This window comes from Punica granatum, chromosome 4, assembly GCF_007655135.1.
Source record: "Punica granatum isolate Tunisia-2019 chromosome 4, ASM765513v2, whole genome shotgun sequence".
NCBI lineage: Eukaryota > Viridiplantae > Streptophyta > Magnoliopsida > Myrtales > Lythraceae > Punica > Punica granatum.
In genome coordinates, this window is record NC_045130.1 from 15,553,035 (window position 1) to 15,574,217 (window position 21,183).

Here is a 21,183-nt window from a genome sequence, read left to right on the forward strand (position 1 = left end):
ATGACGGTAGAGATATAGTGGAACCTAAGAACTCGTGTGTTACATTAGATCGTGCATGGATTCTGTCGATGGATTATGTCAAGTTATCTGACAGAGTGACTTATTTTTTGAAAGTAATACTAACTCAAACCCCATATGTGTACGTATACATTATATAAATCACATGAATTCCTAATTAACAGGAATGAATCCGAGAAAAACATAGGAAACCTCGGCATGACTTCCAATTCACTAAAATTAGCAAAAGCATGCACACACGTTCTATTAATTAAGTTTCAACCACAATAATACAGATAAATATTAATTATAACGACATTTTTTTTTCTAATTTCCAATTTCGATCTCTGCACTCAAATTCTGACTTGTCCCAGCTTGAAAGGCATTATTACACCAGACACCATTATGTTCGAAACCCAAGTGTAGCCTTCACTAAGCTAAGTGATCGAAGAAGTTCACTCCTACTTGCACCAGAAAGCAAATATTTATGTTTGGATAATATCTTAAGGGTGATGGTACGGAGGGACCTTAGGGAGGGAAGGATGCTTAGGAAGCGGCGGGCATGGCGGCTTATAGAATGGGGGGATCTTCGGGATTGGAGGAAGCGGCTTCTTATATACAGGAATTGGTGTCGGGAGCGGAAACTTGGGGACCGGAGGCAGAGGCTTGTGGACTGGAATAGGAGGAAGCGGCTTCTTATATACCGGAATGGGTGGTGGAAGTGGCTTCTTGTACACTGGAATAGGAGGAAGCGGCTTCTTATATACCGGAATGGGTGGTGGAAGTGGCTTCTTGTACACTGGAATAGGAGGAAGCGGCTTCTTATATACCGGAATGGGTGGTGGAAGTGGCTTCTTGTACACTGGAATAGGAGGAAGCGGCTTCTTATATACCGGAATGGGTGGTGGAAGTGGCTTCTTGTACACCGGAATTGGTGGCAGCTTGAACTTCGGGATTGGGGGACAGGGCTTCTTGAATTTTGGGACGGGAGGTGGGAGTGGCTTCTTGTATACAGGAGGCTTGTACACTGGTGGCTTCTTGTATACGGGTGCTGGTGGCGGGAGAGGCTTCTTGTATACAGGAGGCTTGTACACTGGTGGCTTCTTGTATACGGGTGCTGGGGGAGGGAGAGGCTTCTTGTACACCGGAACCGGGGGTGGTTTAGGCTTCTTGTAGACTGGAACGGGTGGTGGGAGAGGCTTCTTATAGACCGGAACGGGTGGTGGGAAAGGCTTAGCGTAATAGGGTGCCGGCGGTGGGAGTGGCTTCTTGTAAATCGGGTGGTGTGGGAAGTGCTTAAACCAAGGGTGGTCTTTATGCAAAGGTGGCCACTTTGGTAGTGGGGGCAATTTGGGCAATGGTGGGTGCATGAAGAAAGGCCAGAGGAAGGCTGAGGAGCAAGTCACCGGCGAGAACTTTAGCTTGCCCGCCAAGCCAAATGTGTGCTTGCCTTGCTCCACGGATTTGAAGACAACCTTGGAGGAGTCGAAGGAACCATGGACAGGGCAGGGCTCTGCGGAGGCACTGTGAAGCTGGGCATAGCACTCTTCCTTCAACTTGCCATTTTGTACCATTTCATGGCCAAGAGACACCGTGAACTTGCCTTGCTTGCTGAGCACCCCGACTCCCCTTCTCTTGATCTCCCCATTTGCCTTCTTGCAGTCAATCGTCACCTGAAGCCCTGGAACAGTAAAATGCATATAATGAAACTTTTACATATACATTTGGTATGGCAATTGTACGGAGGATCATGCAAGAACCTGAAAGTGTGTACGTGTTTGGGGACAGGGGGGACTCATTTTTACCTTTGAAGGCCTTGCTGGGCTCGACATTAGTGCTCTGACACTCTGCACATTCCCCGAACCCAACAACCTCGATAACTGCCGCAGTTGTCTTGACTTCTCCGTAGCAGGAAGAGCTCAAGTACAGCAGTTGCAGGCACAAAGCTGCTGCCAAGATCCTCATCGGGATCAGTGCTCTGCTCTGGTCTCTCTGTCTCTTTAATGAAGCAACTTCAGACTCTCTACTATTGTTATCAGAACATTCATGAACAGAGAGAGAAACCTCTCTCTATCTCTGTCTATCTCTGATCAAGAGATGGTTTGAGTCCTCTGCAGAAGGCCTTGCTATATAATGATGTGGTGTTCAGCCTAATCAGTGATTCCAGAGGCAGGCACTCACCAACAATCGGTGCATTGAAGGAGCTCACATGAGGTTTGGGGCCCTCGTTGAATATGGCCTGTCCTTTTTCTTTTATTTTTTTATTTTTTTTTTCATTTTTAATGCAACCGACAATACCATTTGAAGATCGAGAATATTACATGCCATATCATTAGGTCGAGAGCACCAGTCAATTTAAATGCGTACTCGATTCTACTGTTTGGCAATTGAAGTCAATGTCAGGTTATCGGGCTTCCGTGTCTACACATTCAACAGCCGTGCTCCTTTTCGTCTCTTCCCCTCAGGCTTTGTCTAAAAACAGTTATGTTGGAGAAAGATAACTTTTTATTAAGGGGAATTGAATTAAGGAAGCAGTGTCTTAAGTCTCTAACGATGGGATTTGAGACTTAACACGTTTATTACGTGTAACGTGCGATCTGGGGACCATAACCCCCTCAATTGCGTTTAAGCATTCGAGATTAGTGTAATACATAATTCCGCCCATCTTGGAACTAGAAAACACTCACGGTATCTTCACATTAAATTTCACACTCTACTAAGATGTCCATAGCCCCATAATTTACAACTTGATCGATCACTTAATCGGGGCCAATGTATAGGACAACACGTGATACGTGACCAACTAATATAAATGTGTTGGACCACATTATCGAACAAAGTTCAACACCATTGATTCATGTATGTGCAATTACCAGTTGAAATGATGATCGGGGTGCGTGGGATTGTTTTAACCTTGACTCTAACATACCAAGTTGTTAATGAGAATGAACGTCGGCAACCAACATATTTAAAAATCTTAAAACTTATTATTGAAGGTAGAGCAATGCATTTATTAGTGTACTTGAAATTGCTTAGACATTGTGAGGCACCGGGACGGAACTAAAATCTTACTGCACGAAAACCCATCTGAAACCAGCCCAGTGCGTTAACAGGGAGACTATATTTGAGCTTACCGGTATCCCTCGAAGGCACTTACGCCTGTTAGGATGCAAAAATGTTCTCCTGATATTATCAAACATCTGTTATTGTAATGTAAGTGGAAACTGCTGGTGCTACTCAATCTAATCATACCGACGAACTCTAAGAGCTCTGGATCGCTGACTCTATCCACGCAAGCTATTAATGAAAAAGAGAGGACGGATAGCAACGCAGCTCGGTCCAACGAGGTGACATTATCTTTTATTTATGATGTCCCAACTACACTAGCAGAGTCCGTGGTGGTCTCTACCTCCATTTTCGACGGCAAATGGTGTGTTAAGAAAGTTAAAGCCAACTCTTACTGATCACCAGCCATACTCATTTTAATAAATTGATCGCTCTAATTTACATTGTCACAGAAAAAAGGGAAAAAGGAAACAAAATCTCTCATTGCTTTTATTGCAGAATTTTGCAACACAGAACTGGCAGCAGCACCCTTTTTCCACGGTTGGGTATCGATCAATTTGTTCATCCGTTACTGGTAACATGGATTGGCTCAAACGGTTCGGCGCTTATTTCACTTAAGCGAAGTTTCGGATTCGAGTCCTTGTAAATGTAGAAAATTCACGCTGTGAGAGTTTTATCCCTTAGTGGGCCGACCTTGCTCGACTAGATCAGTCGGGATTCAATTGGACTTCCGGATACCAGGATTCACACCTCAAATTTGTTCATCTGTTTTGTCCATTTCTGCCCACACAGTGCTGACAAAGAATTTTAACTTTAACTTTAACTTTAACTCAACACATTACACAACAAAAATACACATTTTCCAAGTCAAAAATTTTAACTTTAACTTTAACTCAACACACTACACAACAAAAACACACGTTTCTCAAGTCAAATTTATAATCACATTTCATTTGTCATTTTCTACAATCAAAATCAAAATCAAAATCAAAGTTATTTTGACTCTGAATCCAAACGCACCATTAGGTGCCTGCCTGTGTTTCAGTCACTGAGGTTCCTCTCGATCTCATGTCTATAATCCACCGGAGATTATAGTCCATATGTGTCGGGTGCTTAATTATACTATGTGGATTAATTCTCGATTCGCATGTCACACATGGTGTTCTCACATCAATAGATCATGCGGGTTCCCCAGTTTTATAATCACTTTTGAAGCGAAAATCAGGTAAAACAAGAAAATATACAGTTTCTGCCACTTACATCCACCTAAATTTCCCCTATGGGTATGATCATATGAGCTCTTCTGTTGTACCTGACCCGATGTCTCGATAACAGTACATTACCAAATAAATCTATATATCGGGCGTGTGAACAAGGGTCTACAAGAAGTCCTAAAATCTTGAAAATCTCGTAGGAGAACTCCTTGTGGTCGTGGGGTATGAGCGTAAAGGGACACAGTGCTTCAACTAAAAGTCATGTGCTGATCTAACCTACTAACCGCTATGTCGAATTGTTATTACATATTAATGCTGGAGCTAACAAGTGGACGATCCTCCATGTCGGGGCTGTCCGCAATCACCTTTACCCTCATGATTTCTACTAAATATACCGATTAGGAATATATTTGAGCATACAATGGAATTGGGGTTCTGCAACCAGTGGAAAATTGATCCCGCAAAGCTGAAATGGAATAACAAAAAGTAATTTAACCTTGTCAGATGAAGGCGTCGTATCATCGATCAGAATATACAGCGACGAAATCCAAGAACGGGAGTTGATTGAATGGAAAGGTTAGATACTCGAAGCCAGATCCGACCCCATGCAAGAAATTGGAAGATCATTGCAACCTACGTTCTTCGATGCGGTTAAGCTTAAAAAGTCTACTTATTATATATTACTTATCGGGCAAAAATTAACAATGTAAAGCCAGCGTGCTTGCGTAAATATGGAAAAGGTCTAAGGTGCAATCGCATCAAAATGATGACTGTAACACCGTGCATGCAAAGTAAATTACCAAAAGAGGTAGAAAGTAGTTCAATAGTGAGTAAATTAGATATATTTCGAGTAAGCACAATACAAGTATTTTAAGAAATTAGTTTGGGTAAATTATCTATTCTTTCTCTTTTTTCGGTGGAAGAGGGAGGCCGAAACCTAGTACAACTTGAAGTAAATTATAAGCAGTTTGAAGAGTCTTTACTTACCTTATTTGTAAACTACATGATTTTTGCCAGAATTTCACATAAATTTTTACAGTAAAATATACATTTCACCGTCATTTTTGACAATTGTACCATAGAATTTCTAGATATACAGCGAATCACAAGCCAGATCACAGTTTGCTAAACTTATAAACCGGATCCGTGGAAAAGGCTCCTATTAAATTCTAATCTTGGTGCAGAAAAGAGGCAACTGTTATCCATAACACGTGCACAACTTCAATGAGGTTGGGGCCTGCCTTTGCTTACCACAAATTATCAATCAAAAAATAAAAATGTGAAGAAACCATAAATGGTAAAGTATAGATAAATAAATAAGTTAGCGCGATTCCCACACAGGCATGACGTACAGTACACGCACAATGTACTTCATCTTCGGGCTCATTTAATTTTTGAATAATTTCCCAAACATATATGATGAACGAATAAGATCGCAGCATAGGATACAATGATCTTATGAATTACTTTATACTATGTGGATAATATATAGTGATTATTAGCTGGATACATCACCTTATATATATGCTGAATACTGAAAGAATATTCTTTTTGTATCCTAGCTAGCTTACGTATATATAGGCATGCATCCAAGCACAGAAATGTCTACGAAAATGAAATTTATGATTTTTAAGGTTGACTTAATTAATCAGCAAAATGATAAACCCAAATCAAGCTTTGTTCATTAGTCTATTCAAGCAATGTATCGTTTGTATTATCTGTGACAGGAGGAATAGTCCTAATACCGAATATATGTAGCGAAAAATATCTGTCGAATCAGATATGTCATGTTGTTCACTTAATTATTAGTCATCATGTCATAAACAATAATAGGGTATTAAAAAGAAAATTTATGAGAATATTTTGTGGATAAAATTGGAGCCAAGTTAGTTGCCTCATCAACAGAGAAAGTCCTTAGTACCCCGTCAGCGATGCCTCCCGGTATCCCAAGCAAAAGAATGAAAAAAAAAAAGAAAGAAAAGAAAAGAAAATTGACCTAAGTGTTAGTAATTTTTTTTTTGGTGAAATAAGTGATAATATTTTAATTAGTGAAATTAATTATGGACTATATTTACAATGACATAGTTCTGCGCTATTGATCAAATTTCTGCAGCAAAAGATCCAAGTCCTCCACCACAACGAGGAATCAAGAACTTGGCAAATTAAGATCAATGTCAGTAGTCTGTGGCACGAGAACATCATCACTGTGTTCGTGGTCTTTGACGTTGACATAGTGGTTCAATGAGTCGAATACTCATGGATCATCGATCATGGACCAGAAGAGGGCCATCTAGCCTGAGACTTTTCAGGGCCAGCCAAAGCCCTGCTCATGGTGCTGCAGGAAGCTAGCCAGCCCAGCTTTATTCGTATGCTGCACGCAAACAAGTGACTTAGGAAACTTGTCAAGTTTCGATAATATCATCAAACGAGATCGCACTCATCCCAATCCCGTTTAAGACGACTCGAGATCATCCTGAAACCAACCTAAGTTCGAAATCTGGTGTACTAATGTGGCACAAACTGCGACTAATCCTGTGTGCTCTCTCATCATATTGTGCCAGTCCAAAATCTCTTGTGCGATTCATTTTCGTCCCCAAGAATCTCATCTTCCACTTGAAACTGTCCCCTTCAATCACAGAATCGTGGGATTAATATAGGCCAACATTCTAGCTTTTATTTTCCATATAAGCTCGTATCGATCGGAAACAGCAATTAATGAGAACCGTTGGATAAAAGGTCGATCAAAATATGCTCACGTGGTAAACAACCGGTGGCGCTACGGATGAAAATTGTCGGCGGAATAAATTCATTACTTTTCTTCTTTGGTCATCATCCTTTTGTGGATATACTACGATTGCCATATGACCGTGTTAAATTCCTCAAAATTTGATAAGTTTGTAAAGTAATTTTAAACTAAGAAAAAGTCCAATAAAAGAAAATGAATCAAATACATAATGTCTAGAATCATTTACGGCGACATAAGATCATCCTGAAAATTAGACTCGGGGAATCTATGAACTCATGTTTCTATAGTCATCCGATACCGATTGTGTCGGACAGAGTCAATAAGAAGTTCGCTTGGATTTAAAAAACAATCCCTAGGTTTTGCTTATGCAATGGCAAGGAAGTAGTTTTTACATATAAAAATTCCAAAGTATTGATTAATGATAAAATTGTAAAAAAAAAAAAAAGGTGGAATATATTCCCAAAGTTTTGTCGATTATACAATACCATGTACCATTGGCTCAAGCTGAAAATAGTCATGCGGAGTAGGACGACGAGGACGATGAGGTACAGCTACAAGGTTTTCAGATAAGAAAGAACGCCCACTTGTTCGATCTCTCTTTCTCTTGTTCGTTCGTCGTATTCGGCCTCATCCGTTCTCTTTGCTGTCTCTCACGCACCCGAAAGCCGATCTGCTGAAACGCCGATTCTTCCCCACTTCAAACCTATGAAGCCCGAGATCCCTCCCCCGCCCCCGCGTGACCCTCACGCGCCACCTCTCGGCTCCCCGTCCCAGCCCAATTCCAGGTTCTGTTTCTTGGACCGTGAGCTCTTGTGGCAGCCTCTGGCGCTCTTGATGCATAAACTTGACGAAAATTGTAGTCTTGGAGGGATGGGATCTTCTGTTGCTTGCAATGTGTTGCTAATTTCTTTCTGGGTCATAGCTAATTGGGATCGCAGCCCAGGTTTCGTTTGAAGTCCGTGTTTGCTTGCTGAATCAGCTTATGATGATGAAGACAGTAGTTGTCTAATTCAGTGTGCCAGTTTCATCTCACAAATTTGCCCTGGCACTGGACGAACTATTGCACATTGCATCCTGTTTCCCAATTCATTTGTCTTGTATGGATAGAAAATGGCATGTGCTGTTAGTGGAGATAGATGTAGCATTGTGGTGTGGGTCTAAAGCTGAAGGGCTAATGGCTTTTTATATTTTCGGAATGCTAATGGAGGGTGTTTTATGAATAGTTAGTGGGACGCAGTAGTTATTTTGAGATATTCGTGCTGGCGAAGCTTAAGTTGGCAAAAGGTTCAGTGAGGTACTTGTCTATCTTGATTCCCCTGTCAGAATGCGATGAATAAGTAGATGAAATGATACAAACTTTCCGATTGCTAGGTTCCTATCTGTTGAAATTGTACAGTAGAACCCGTACTCCTTTGAATTTTTGTTGAGTAATTGGTCTATGCTCCTATAAAAGAAGATGAGTTTACATATGCTGGAAAAGGAAAGGTTCGGTTTTATGCATCCATTCCATTTGTGAACTATGATTACTTGGTCATGTCTCATGGTGGCTGGTTCTCTATTATTTGCTGTTCCCTTCTTGATTTGATATAGTTGGTCTCTTCCTCTAATTGTGTCTATATCTTTTTATTTTGCCCTGTGCAGCCAAAGAAATGAAAATGCTGCTAGGAAAACTCAGAAAGCAGACCGTGAGAAATTAAGGAGAGATCGCTTGAATGAACAGTTTGTTGAGTTAGGAAATGCTTTAGGTGATGACTCCTCTTCTATTTTTTGCTTTCAATCATTTATTTGTTTCATTGAAACATATGAGTAAATAAATATCCATGGCATAAATTCCAGTCCAATTTTGTATTTTCTGCAGAATCATGTATTATGTCTATTCCTGATTCCATTAGAAGAGTTTCTTAGACTCCTGATTTTGTACACCAATTTGCATTTAGAGGTTTGAATCCAGTTTCAGTATTGTCTCTTAAGCTTAGGCTTTTTTTTTTTGCCCCCCTCATTGGACCAGCGTGTTCAATGGATCCTCTTTTTTCCCTCTTGGATGCTTTCGGTAGAGTAGTTTAGAGCCAACCTTCTTCTTCTTTCCCCCCTCATTGGACCAGTGTGTTCAATGGATCCTCTTTTTTCCCTCTTGGATGCTTTCGGTAGAGTAGTTTAGAGCCAACCTTCTTTTTCTTCTTCTTATTAGCAACCTTTACTGAAACATATTTTGGAAGCATTCATACTGATTATGCCTCTTTCTGAAAAAGTTGTAGTATGCATATTTTTTAATTGCAGATCCTGATAGGCCAAAGAATGACAAAGCCACTATTATAGCTGATACGATCCAGTTGCTTAAGGACTTGACCGCCGAGGTGAACAAACTCAAAACCGAATATGCTGCATTAACTGAAGAGTCGCGTGAGGTGATTTTTCTTTTCTCATACCCTTTATAGACAGTAAACTTTCAGTGGACCTCTCTAACTGTGACCTTTTTCTTTTCTACAATCAGTTGACCCAGGAAAAAAACGATCTCAAGGATGAGAAAGCTTCCCTGAAATCCGAGATTGATAACCTTAACATACAATGCCAGCACAGATCAAGGGCTATGTTCCCATGGGGCCCCATGGATCCCTCGGTTGTTATGGGCCCAACAGGACCAGCCTCTTATCCATTTCCGGTGCCGATGGCTGTGCCTTCTGGCCCAATTCCCATGCACCCTTCAATTCCTCCATACACTTTCTTCGCAAGCCCAAACCCTAACATAATTCCTAATTCATGTTCGACTTTTGTACCATACATTACTCCTAGTACGCAAGTTGAGCAGCTATCAGCCCAATATGTCTCTCCATTAATGCAACGAGGTAATGCATCCCACGTCTCCAGCAATGTAGATAACAAGAACAAGTCATCTGGGGAGGGCAAAAGCAGAAAATCAGATGATTCCAATGAAGTCACAACAGACCTGGAGTTGAAGACACCTTGGTCAACTGCAGATCATGTCAGTTATTCTCGTTGTCGTAAAAATTTAGGTTCCTTTTGTTGTTGGAAAATTCTTTCAGGTTTCTGTTTTGATTTTTGGAGAATGAAAAATTAGAACAAATTGGGTTTAAGGTTGCCTTTGTTTTGCCTAACATGTGGTTTTAAAGGATTTGAATATTCTTTCCACATGTAAACATGGCAAACTGGAATGATTCTCGATATCTAAATGAAGGTGCAAGTGCAAGAATCTTTCTCGGAGCTAATTTATTTGCTCAACGTGTTTTCATGAGAAATCATCTTCATTCTTTCTTGCAGGACTCATGTTCAGAACAGAGAAAGTCAAAGAGGAGTCTGACAAGGGATGACTCTGGGGAGAGGAGTGCATCTAGCAGGTGTTCTTCATCTCGTAGCGTACAGGATAGCTCGTCCAATAGTGTAGTTGGGGAGTCAAAAGCCGATGACTGAGGACAAAAATTGCAGGTATAGCAAAGCCATGCTCTGATCTTTAATTTCTTTCTCCTCTCTAATCTTTCAGGCAGCATGTTATAGTTTGATATCGTATAAGTGTCTCACTAGAATGTTGTGGAATTGCCCTTCAGCTACATATGCATCACTGAGTCATGGGTTGTTGGACGGGATTTGAGCTCATTCAGCAAGAAGGGCAAAGAACCAGTGGACACATCCTCACTTGAAGTCCTGAACTGGACCCGTTCTATGGGATCATAGGTACCTATTTGCCCTGAGTGCTAAAGGTAGATTTTTGGTCCTTCTCGGGAGCTTCTCAGGAGAAATTCCCAGTATCTGTGAAAGAGGAAGAGGCACCAGGGTCTTGGTTTTCTTGGAATGGGTATTCTTGATGAAAATCTGTGAGCTCTACGATGTTTTGGGATGGATTTAAAAGCTCAGCTTGGTTTCCGTTCAATAGGACGTCATGAAGGCAGAATGCGAAGAACAGTGGTGCCCGAGAGAATGACCAATGAACAGCAGACAGGAGAACGTATGAGTTGAGTCCTCAGAATGGCTAGAATGGAATCTCTCCCATGTGTATTATATTAGTGATCTTATAGGTTTTATTCTTTGTTATGTTTTTCTTGTCATCAGCACGATGTTCATGGTCTCGCAACATGAGTTTGGTTGACCGAGAGTGGACTATGTACGTCACCCCTAGCATTATTCAGTCATATGGAAGGCAATGTAACAATTGTTCAATTCCATTGGAGATATCGAAGAAGCAAGTTGTCCTGTCCCGTGGAAAATATTGATGTTGTCAATGTTTCAAGGTGGTGAAACGTTCTAGAAATACCCAAGAACAAAATACATGAACTTTTTTTTGGCTCTGAAACATGCATATATAATGGAAGGATGGGTGGAAGGATATACGGAGAGGCCATACAATAATATAGGAAATAAGAAAGACAATGACAACAAGAAGTCAGTAGTTGAGTGGCAGATGGTGGCAGTGCAAAACCAGATGTCACGAGTTCGAAACTCCGCTGGCACAATGAAAAGGCTATGACGATGTGCGACTGTGATGGTCAAAGGCCTCATCACCTCTTCCGATCACCTGATCGACGGAGTTCGCAGTAACCTGAGCCCTTCATTTTTCGATCTTTATACAAGGAAATTTTTATTTTTCTTTATCCTCTATCCAATTTTTATTTTTAATAGCTGGAAAGTCTTTAAAAAAATTAGGTTACTTTTTTTTTCTTTTTACCACAAAACATTAGGACTCCTTTTGGATTGGAGTCAAGTTCCAACTCAACTCCACCATGGAAGGTACAGGACAAAAAAGGCTTGAATTGTTAAAAGCTGTGGGACCCATGTCGAAATAAAACCGGGTGAATGTTGTCTCTTTTCGCTGGATTGAATTGGACCGCAGCTCAGCAATTATCCGTTGGACCGAAGCTGCAAAACACCGCCGAGACATGCGAACCGAGTCCCATCGTCCTTAGGGTTGCGCTTGCAGGGGAAATTGGTGTCGAAATCGTTAAAATCAACCGCGGAGGAAGCCGATTGGTAAGTGGGTTCGTGCAATTTCAGCGATTATACACCTCCATACCTTCAATTTTACCGATTTCTTACTGTTCTCCATCAGCGGCGAAGCCTCGAACGCTGTTCGTCCGTGACCAGCAGAAGGGATTCTTCACAGTGAGAGCGATCGAATCTTCTCTGCAATTCCTCGATTTTCTTCTGTGCATCGTCACGCTTCACCCTGAGCTGTCGCGTTTCCAGCCGATTGGTAGGGCCCCCCGAAGATATATGTCTCTGTTCTCTGCTATGTCGCGTTTGAAGTCGAAATTGGTAGGGGCCCATCGCGTTTCCATCTGTTGTCTGCTGTTTGATGCTTGTGGTTTCTTACTTGTAGGGGCCCTTGGCTGTGGTCTGTTGGCTGCTCAATTTGCCGATATAAGGAGCGGCATACAACAGAAGAATAGCAGAAGCATTCCTCTGTTAAGGTAATTTCCCTTTCATCTGTGTCCGAGTTCTTGAACGATTTCTGCATCTTCCTTGACTGCTTATTCGGTTGCTGAGCTGAAATCATCTGAAAATATAAGCTGTGGTATGGTTTTCTTTTTGGCGTGTTGTTGCGATGCGATGATTTTGTTGCTGATGTCTGAGTGCTGGTGCATATGTTATGTCAGTCTGTTTGTGTGATTTTTGAAAGCTGAGAGACGAGCTGTGCTACTGGTTTCTGTCTGCCGAAGTACTGATGGAATTGTCAATTTTTACATGCAATTTCCATCAATGCCTTAGCTTCAGATATGTGATTGTACTTGCTAGATCTTCACATACTATGCTGTTAAACGTTTGCTAAGTGTTGTATGAGGGTCATGCATGTTGATTCATCTTTGTTGCATCTTCGAAAAGCATCAGTTCTGTTTTGCATTGTCTGAAAAAAGTAATGCATGTCAGTGCAATTTCATTCTGCAAGCTTCAGTCTGAGGACTGAGATTGCGCTGCGGTATGGGGTTATAATACTAGCTAAAATCGTGTTCTGTTTTTGATTCTTTTGTTGCGAGAAACACCATAGAAGTTGGTATCTGGACTGATACCCCTCAAACAAATTTGTTTTGCATGTGATTTTGTTGAGGTCTTGGAACAGCAACTGCATGCAGCATGGCTCAAAAAGGTGAAAATATCATCGAATGGAGTGATGAAATGGATGTCGGTTTCCTAAATGTACTGCTTGAGATGAAGAGAAGAACACACACTACAACATGGAAGAGTAGCACTTGGAAAGAGATCACACAGGAAATGATCAACCTTTTTCCCGAAAAGCATCTGTGCTTGCAGAAGGTGAAGGAAAAGTATCAAAGAATGAAGACAAATTTCACCCGATTTGCTGAAATATTAAAGCATACAGGCGTCGGATGGGATGCTGACACAAACACCATCACCGCCGACTCAGATTTTTGGGATATGATTATAAAGGTACATGCTTTTTTCTTTATCCTTTTATGATTCTATTGTTGTTTCCAGCATCTGTCACTGATGCTGGACGATCATGTCGTTGTTCTTGGTACAGAAGAATAGGGCGTACAAGACTTTCCGGAGTAAGGGATGCAAGCACTACGATATGCAGAAGCAACTGTTCAGTTCTTCCGTGGCCACCGGTGTTATGCGCATATCCTCGACCGATCCACCACCAACTTTAGAGGAAGAACAGTGGCTGAATGCGGAATTCTTATCTAGGGGGAAGGGAAAGCAGAAACACCATGTCGATCTCGAAGAAGGATCCGACGAGAGTGACGATCCCGTCAATGTTGCAGATCCCATTTTAACCGAGTGTCGACGTCGAGTGCCGAAAAGATCGCAAAGCAAGAGCTCACAAATGCAGGAGTGCATGGACATATTCAGGGGGAGTTTCACGAAAAACCAACAACACACCCCACAGTCAGCAAAGAAAAGCAAGTCTGTATCGAGCCCCGAAAAACCTGAGAAGAATAGCATCGAGGAAGCCCTCGATGAGTTGGCTAAGTTGGAATCGAGAATCCCTCAGTCCTTGTTTGTGAAAGCGGGCAAAGCACTCCTTGATCCGGCCTCCCGAAGGCTTTTCATGTGGTTCAAGGAAGAGTCACGAATGGAATGGATAATGCAGCTGGAGTAACCTTGAAGCAAGGGTCATCAGAGCTTCCTTTTTTTTCCTCGCGCATCGAACACAACGTTTTTTAAATTCCTTTGACTGAACTCGTACTGCTGATGTTTGTTATGTGTGTTTGATAATGGTGATGCGTTATTTTTTTCATGTGTGTGTTGAATGTTATTGTGTTATGATTATAATTGAGTTGTCTCACTGTTAACGATTCATTCATGATTTCATTTCCACAGTAAAAGGCAATCATTTGGCGAACAATATGTCTCGTTATCGGACGCCTTCAAACAATGACAATAATCCCGAAGAGAACGACAATGAACGTATGCAACGTATGTTCTACTCCTTGATGATGCAATATTATCAGATGGATGATGCCGTTCCACAAAACTTGCCGTGTAGAAATTCAGCCCTTCAAGGACGGCAGTATATTGTTGAACTATTAAGGAGTGACGTCCGGTGCTTCAAAAGCTTCACAATGGAACCACACGTGTTTAGAAATCTATGCGACACGTTGCGGTTGCGCAGTGGCATCACAGATACTAGAAAAGGTATTACCGTTGAAGAGCAAGTCGGCATGTTCATGTTGGTTATTTCACATAGTATGCGATTTTCAATGGTCGCTGAAAGGTTTCAGCATTCGAAGGAAACGGTTTCACGAATTATCAAACAAATTGCACGCGGAATGCACGATTTATCTGCCCATTTTATAACACCGCGGAACGTTATTGTCCAGCCGGAAATTGAAAATGATGAAAGGTGGCGCTTCTTTAGGGTATGTTATCTACTAATTCCATATTGTAGACATGCATGTATTCGGATTAATATTTGAGATAGATATAATTGTGCGTTTTTTTTTCATGCAGCATTGTATTGGAGCTATCGATGGAACTCATGTCGATGCATGCATGCCACATGCGAACAGAGTACCTTATCGCGATCGTAATGCCGATATATCACAAAATGTATTGGCTGCTTGTTCACACGACATGATGTTCACATACGTGATGACCGGCTGGGAGGGTTCAGCTCACGATTCAAGAATATTGTTTGATGTTGCGTCACTTGATCGCTTTCCAGCACCGCGTGGCCGTGAGTATTTGCTTTTAATTCTTATGATGTTAAACGAAATTGCTTGTCGAAATTCGCTTTCTTTAAATTTCATTTTTTTTTCCAGGACAATATTATGTTGTTGATGCAGGGTTTTCAAATATACCGGGATATTTGGCTCCATACAAGGGAGAACGGTATCATCGGAGCGATTTCCCTAATCATTATCCGCCGACATCAGAAAAAGAGCTATTCAACCATCGCCATGCGTCAGTGCGTAATGTTATTGAGCGTTGCTTCGGTATTTTGAAGAAGAGATTCGCAATACTGACTGCCATGACGAACTTCAAACCGTATACTCAAGGAGAAATTGTCCTTGCTTGTTTTGTTTTGCATAATTTCATACGCCGTAATAATTATCATGATAGATTATTTATGGAGTACGGCGATGCGTGGGCGGATTACGATGAATTTCGCAATCCACCGCAACAACAAGGAACTAGAGTTGATGTGGACATGAATAGCACGGAAATGAATGTTGTACGCGACCGTATCGCTAATCGGTTATGGCGTGCTGAGCGAGGAGGTCGATGATATACGCTGAGGTTTTCGTATTTGAAATTAGTAATAATTATTGTTATGATTCATCATTGTTGCAGTTTGATTTTTGCTGGCATGCGTATTTTTTTCATGTGTACAATCACCCGATTGTTGCGGCACGTTAATCCGAACAAAAGTCACAGGAAGATAAACAAAAAAAAATTGCCTCAAAGGCAGCCACTTTAAATTGAACTGCAGGAAGCCGTGCAAAGCAACTGTTCAAGGGGAAAAATGTATCAGTCAATTGTCATGATTATGGGTCCCACAATATTAATTTATTTCAATCATATTTTGTCCTTTTATGAATTAAATTGAGTTGAGTTGGACATAGTTTCAAATCCAAACGAACCCTAGGTCACTTAACTCAACCGATTTTCACCGGGATATTCAAGTATAAGAAGAAATTTATTCGATATCTTTAAGAAGAAGAAAATCATTATAATATGGTTGGACTTGTTAATAGTCATGAAAGTATTATATAAAAATTAAAAATTATACCACAATTACATCATAATTAGTGTACTAAAATTTATGAGAAAAAATATGATTACAAAAGGAAATTTTATCGTTGCAAAAGAGAAACTTGTTGTGTTTGATTTTTCTTATTTAAGATGTTTTCGGGTTTTTTGTTCACCATTTTCTCGTGGGATTTATTACCATTAAAAGATGAACACGCTTACATGCAAAACTTTAATATTAATAAAATCACTATGTCTGTGATATTTTAAAATAAATATTATTTCTTATTTGTATGTCGATATTTTTAATAAAATTGAAATCACATTTAGTTGCATTTGTACACTATCAAAAAAGATTACTCGCAATCTAGATTCCCAATAATTTAGAATACTACTCATCAATTATTGCAATGAATGTTGAATAGAAATGTTTGAAGATTACTATCAAGGTGGTAATATATATAGAAAGCTCTCATGATAGCTATCCATATTATTACTTTGGTGGTAATGTGAATTATCATGACAATGAAAGTAATCAAACACAACAATTTTGTGGAGTTTAGGCAATTTAACCGATCATTACCAATAATCTACTTAGATTATCCCATACCAAACACCACGAGTATAATCATATCCTAAGCAATATTATGCCCTTAATCTTGTGAGACTTGATGTGTTGGAATGGATCTAAAAGCTCGGCTCTGTGGCTTCAGTAGCATTTCATGAGGGTAGTGTTGAGGAATAAAATGGGATAAATCCCACATCGAAAAAAAAGAGAAAAATCAAAGGATTAATATATAATTTGGGTACTACCATTTATCAACTTGAACTTTTAAGTGAAAATAGGTCCGAGCCCGTATAAGCCTATAAAAATTCAATATGGTATCAAAACTCAGGTCATACGTATGTGCGCCCAGGCGCGCATGAGCACCAACACCGCATCAAGTCTAGTATGTTCAAGAGCAGCCAAAAGAGAGAGTCCTCGTGTTTAAGTGGATATGCGGAAAAATAATCGATGAACATCAAATGATAGGAGAATGCTCAAATTGAGTCCTTTGGGGTAGCTAGAATCGAATCTCTCAAGGTGGGGAAATGTTCAAGAAATTACACTGAAGAACAAAATAAATGAATTTTGAAAGAACATATGAACGAACTGTATCTTCTATAAATAAATAAATAAATAAATATATATATATAATAATTGGATCTCTCAAGGTGGGGAAACGTTCAAGAAATTACACTAAAGAAAAAAAATAAATGAATTTTGAAAGAACATATGAACGAACTGTATCGTTAGTAAATATATATAAATAGAGTCGGATCTCTCAAGGTGGGGAAACGTTCAAGAAATCATACTGAGGAAAAAAAATTAATGAATTTTGAAAAAACATATGGACAAACTGCATCTTCTATATATATTTATTTTTTTGATAGGTAGTACAAAAACCCCATATAGTTTAAATTTAAGACAAATTGAATTATGTAATTTTTTCAGGAATAAATAACACCATGTAGTTTACTTCATGAGATATAATGGACCTCACTTTTAATTTTTTCGTCACTTTTGGTCCTAAAAATTTTCTTTTTTCATTATTACCCTCAAATTTTTAACTTTTTTGCAATTTGGTCCTAACATTCGGGAAAAAAAAAAGGGAAGGGGCTTGGGCCTCCGGTTGGCGACCTCAACCCCACCACCAAGATTACCGACACCCATAGAGGACGCCGAAAACCTTGTGGGTGGGGTCGGGGTCCCCGATTGGGGGCCTAGCCCTCAACCACACCTCCATGGTCACCGGCATTCTCTGTGGGTGCATGCAACTCGGTGGTGGGGTCGGGATCGCTGACCGACGGCCTCGACCCCTTCTCCCCCCCTTTCTTTTTCTGAATTTTAGGATGAAATTGAAAAAAAAAAGTTAAAAGTTTGAGGGTAATAATGGCAAAAAGAAAAGTTTGAGGACCAAAAGTGATGAAAGAATTAATGTTGAGGTCCATTATGTCTCACGAAGTGAATCACAAGGTGTTATTTGTCTCTCGAAAAACTATATAGTTCAATTTAATTCAAGTTCAAATAACAATGGAGGTTTCTGTATTTTTCCAGAATAATAATATGAAGAATGATGACAAGAAGGAGCCAGTGCCTGAGTGGGAGATGGTGGCAGTGCAGAACCGAACTCCTGCGGTTCGATCCACGGCTGGCACAATGAAAGGGCTGTGACGACGTGCGGCTGTGATGGTCTAAAGGCCCCATCTCCTCTTCCGATCATATGAAGGATGTAAGTTGCAACAACCTGAGCTCTTCATTTTTCTTTTGGTACCTTTTTTCCCCTTTAACCTTCTAAAGAAAATTAGAGATATTTGGCTAGCTTGGCAAAATTTTGCTCACAAGTTATAGCAAAGGGCTCGTCGGTTAATTTTTGATGAATGCAAAGACTTGTCGGTTGCTTAAAGTTAAAGCCATGGATTGTGGATTTCAGGCTTCATCTAATATGCGTTGTTATGTTTTGTTTGATATTTCTCCTCTAAGATGTTTTCATTCCGGGTTTTGCCGTGGGATTTATGAGCACGTTCTTGATTTGCTTGACTTTTTCTTTTTTCAATGAACGATTAGCTTGATTTATAGTGCATACTTCTTAAATATTGATAATTTGATGTTAATAAATAGAGTCATTAGCTATCCAAAAAAAATTCCGAATATAATATCTATTTTACTTTTATACTTCACCTTTCTCTAACGACTTAGTGTCTAGTTGAGTTAAATTAGAGTTACCCGTCCCGATTATTTGGTTTGAGAGAAGGTATCGATATTTCCGGACAGCAGGCATCAGTTGGCACCAGTGGTCTAGTGGTAGAATAGTACCCTGCCACGGTACAGACCCGGGTTCGATTCCCGGCTGGTGCAATTTAATTCATTTTGCTCCCTTTTCTCTCTCTCTCTCTCTCTTTTTTTTTTTGTTTTGTTTTGTTTTGTTTTGTTTTGGGTCCTCCCTTTATTAAATTAATGGAAGTCCTTTTGTCATTTCATAAGGGCATATCTGGCCTAAGAAGCTGCAAGCAAGCAGTGGAAGACAGTACAAAACCGTACATTCAAATGAAAACACAGCCTCCAGACAAGAAAGAAGTGAAGAACTAAAGAATGGCATCAACAGCTTTGAGTGTGAACTACTCCATAATCAAAACCCAAAGAGAAACAAAGGCAACATATCCCCACATTGCAATAATATAAGTGGTCTGCGTATGATATATGCAACCATGGTTGTACTCTATATCACTCAAAGAATTTATGCCCAAAAGCATCCTACACACATTTGGCTACTTAATCCATCTTTAAAACCTGCCAAACACTCATCAACCAAATCCGATAACACACTTAACAGTATCAGTTGCATGAGAGTTTGATGGAGTGGCTGCAGCCGAGGAGGAGAGGGCCGGAGTGGAAGCAGGGCTGGACGGAGAAGACCCAGACCTCCTTCTCTGCCCCGCCTCTCCACTTGCTCACCGTCTTCCTCATCGTCATCTTCCTCCTCTGGTGCTCTTCCTCCTCCTCTGACCCCAGGCCCTACTTCGGCCACTCTCTCGCCGGCCTCCAACTCCTCCTCCTCCTCTCCCCCGTCCTCGCCGTCTTCATCATGGCCCTCTACTCCCGTGCCTCCAGGTACATCGGCAGTGGCAGCAGAAGCAATTTGAACGCTTGGTTCGGGGCTGTTACGCCGGGGCAGGCACGCAAAAGGCCACGCGGCAGGAGCTCAGCTGGGATGGGGATACCCTGGAAGGTTGCTTTCATGGTCGGGTTGCTTCTCGTGTTGGTCGCCTACCATTCTTCTTTCTAGTCCAAGTGGTTCGGCCCTCTCCAGGAGTGAATGGTAACTACGCGGTATGCCATGTCGGATCAGATGTCAGCCTTCACCACGGATTAGTCATCAGCCGAGGGGCCCTGTACAGGGAAGATGAGAAGGATACAGGAAATGGTCTATTGTCTGTTTTTCATGAGGTACTGTGGTTTCGTATGTAACGTTTTTGGTTGTGTTATTATGTTGAATTAACGTCGGCTGACATATAGATGAATCCAGCCCTTTCATTTCTAACTAATCAATACTAACAACTAATGATTCAATAGCTCAACATGGTTCCATGCCATTACCGAACATCGACCCCTTTTTTTTCCAGTGGTTACCGAACATGGACCCCTTTACCTTGGATTTCCTTCTTGAGCAGTTGCTCAATGAGAAACTGCAGACTGAGTTATCGAAAAAAAAAAAAAAAGGACAGAAAGTGACATTGCAGACTGTGTGATAGAGGTAAGTTTAGTAGATCGTCTTTCGAGGACAGAATGACCCACATTATGAATACACGGCTATTCGGACTAACTTTACAAGTCAATGAATTGGCCATGAAATCGATATTTGTTGGGATACGTTATCCCACATGAAAAAATTGAGAAAGAAACTACAAGTCATATATGAGGTTTGGGTCCAGCAACCTATTAACTTAAGCTTTTGAGTTGCAGATGAGCTCAGTCCGTATAGGCCCAAGTGGAAATTTTATATGGTATCAGAGCGGGTTATGCTTTTGCGCCCTCGTGTGAGCTCACACCACGTCATATTCAGTTTTGAGGCAGGCAAGAGTGCGTCTCATGTTAATCGGGCCCAAGAGTGGCCCGGTCCAATTCCGAGATAGCTAAAAGTGCATTTCTAGTTAGGCCCGAGTGTGGAGCTCGAGGCTAATTTGATATTTGTCTCCCCTTGCACGAGTACGGAAGAGGATGTCCGGCTAGTGGTCAGTTGTTAAGGGCGAGTGTTTAAGGGCACGTGACACGTGTTGGACCACATGTTGCCACGTGAGGGCGGGTGTTGAGATACGTTATCCCACATGAAAAAATTGAGAAAGAAATCACAAGCCATATATGAGACTTGGGTCCAGCAACCTATTAGTTTAAGTTTTTGGATTGCAGATGGGCTCAAGTCCGTATAGGTCTAAGTGGAAATTTTACAATATTGGGCT

At 40.8% G+C, this 21,183-nt stretch overlaps 4 protein-coding genes and 1 non-coding gene across 5 annotated transcripts; 4 read left to right on the forward strand and 1 right to left on the reverse strand.

The window, feature by feature from the left end:
* Positions 1–202: 202 nt before the first annotated feature.
* LOC116205978 (repetitive proline-rich cell wall protein 2-like) lies at positions 203–2,107 on the reverse strand. The gene is made up of 2 exons (XM_031538694.1): positions 1,803–2,107; positions 203–1,678 (listed from the first exon to the last, which is right to left on the reverse strand). Exons 1-2 carry the CDS (start codon positions 1,960–1,962, stop codon positions 501–503), a joined length of 1,338 nt encoding a protein of 445 aa, XP_031394554.1. The 5' UTR covers positions 1,963–2,107; the 3' UTR covers positions 203–500.
* Positions 2,108–7,512: 5,405 nt separating this feature from the next.
* On the forward strand, positions 7,513–11,240 carry LOC116205676 (transcription factor bHLH121). The gene is made up of 6 exons (XM_031538303.1): positions 7,513–7,808; positions 8,665–8,768; positions 9,301–9,428; positions 9,515–10,003; positions 10,300–10,464; positions 10,584–11,240. The coding sequence occupies exons 1-5, from the start codon at positions 7,729–7,731 to the stop codon at positions 10,447–10,449; spliced, it is 951 nt and encodes a 316-aa protein (XP_031394163.1). The 5' UTR covers positions 7,513–7,728; the 3' UTR covers positions 10,450–10,464; positions 10,584–11,240.
* A 1,856-nt stretch (positions 11,241–13,096) lies between these two features.
* Positions 13,097–14,232, forward strand: LOC116206026. Its single transcript, XM_031538755.1, has 2 exons — positions 13,097–13,416; positions 13,511–14,232. Exons 1-2 carry the CDS (start codon positions 13,102–13,104, stop codon positions 14,090–14,092), a joined length of 897 nt encoding a protein of 298 aa, XP_031394615.1. The 5' UTR covers positions 13,097–13,101; the 3' UTR covers positions 14,093–14,232.
* A 4,781-nt stretch (positions 14,233–19,013) lies between these two features.
* Positions 19,014–19,084, forward strand: TRNAG-GCC. Its single transcript has one exon. It is a non-coding gene; the product is annotated as a tRNA-Gly (tRNA).
* A 373-nt stretch (positions 19,085–19,457) lies between these two features.
* Positions 19,458–20,267, forward strand: LOC116205788. Its single transcript, XM_031538448.1, has one exon. The coding sequence runs from the start codon at positions 19,581–19,583 to the stop codon at positions 20,010–20,012; it is 432 nt and encodes a 143-aa protein (XP_031394308.1). The 5' UTR covers positions 19,458–19,580; the 3' UTR covers positions 20,013–20,267.
* The last annotated feature ends 916 nt before the right edge of the window (positions 20,268–21,183 follow it).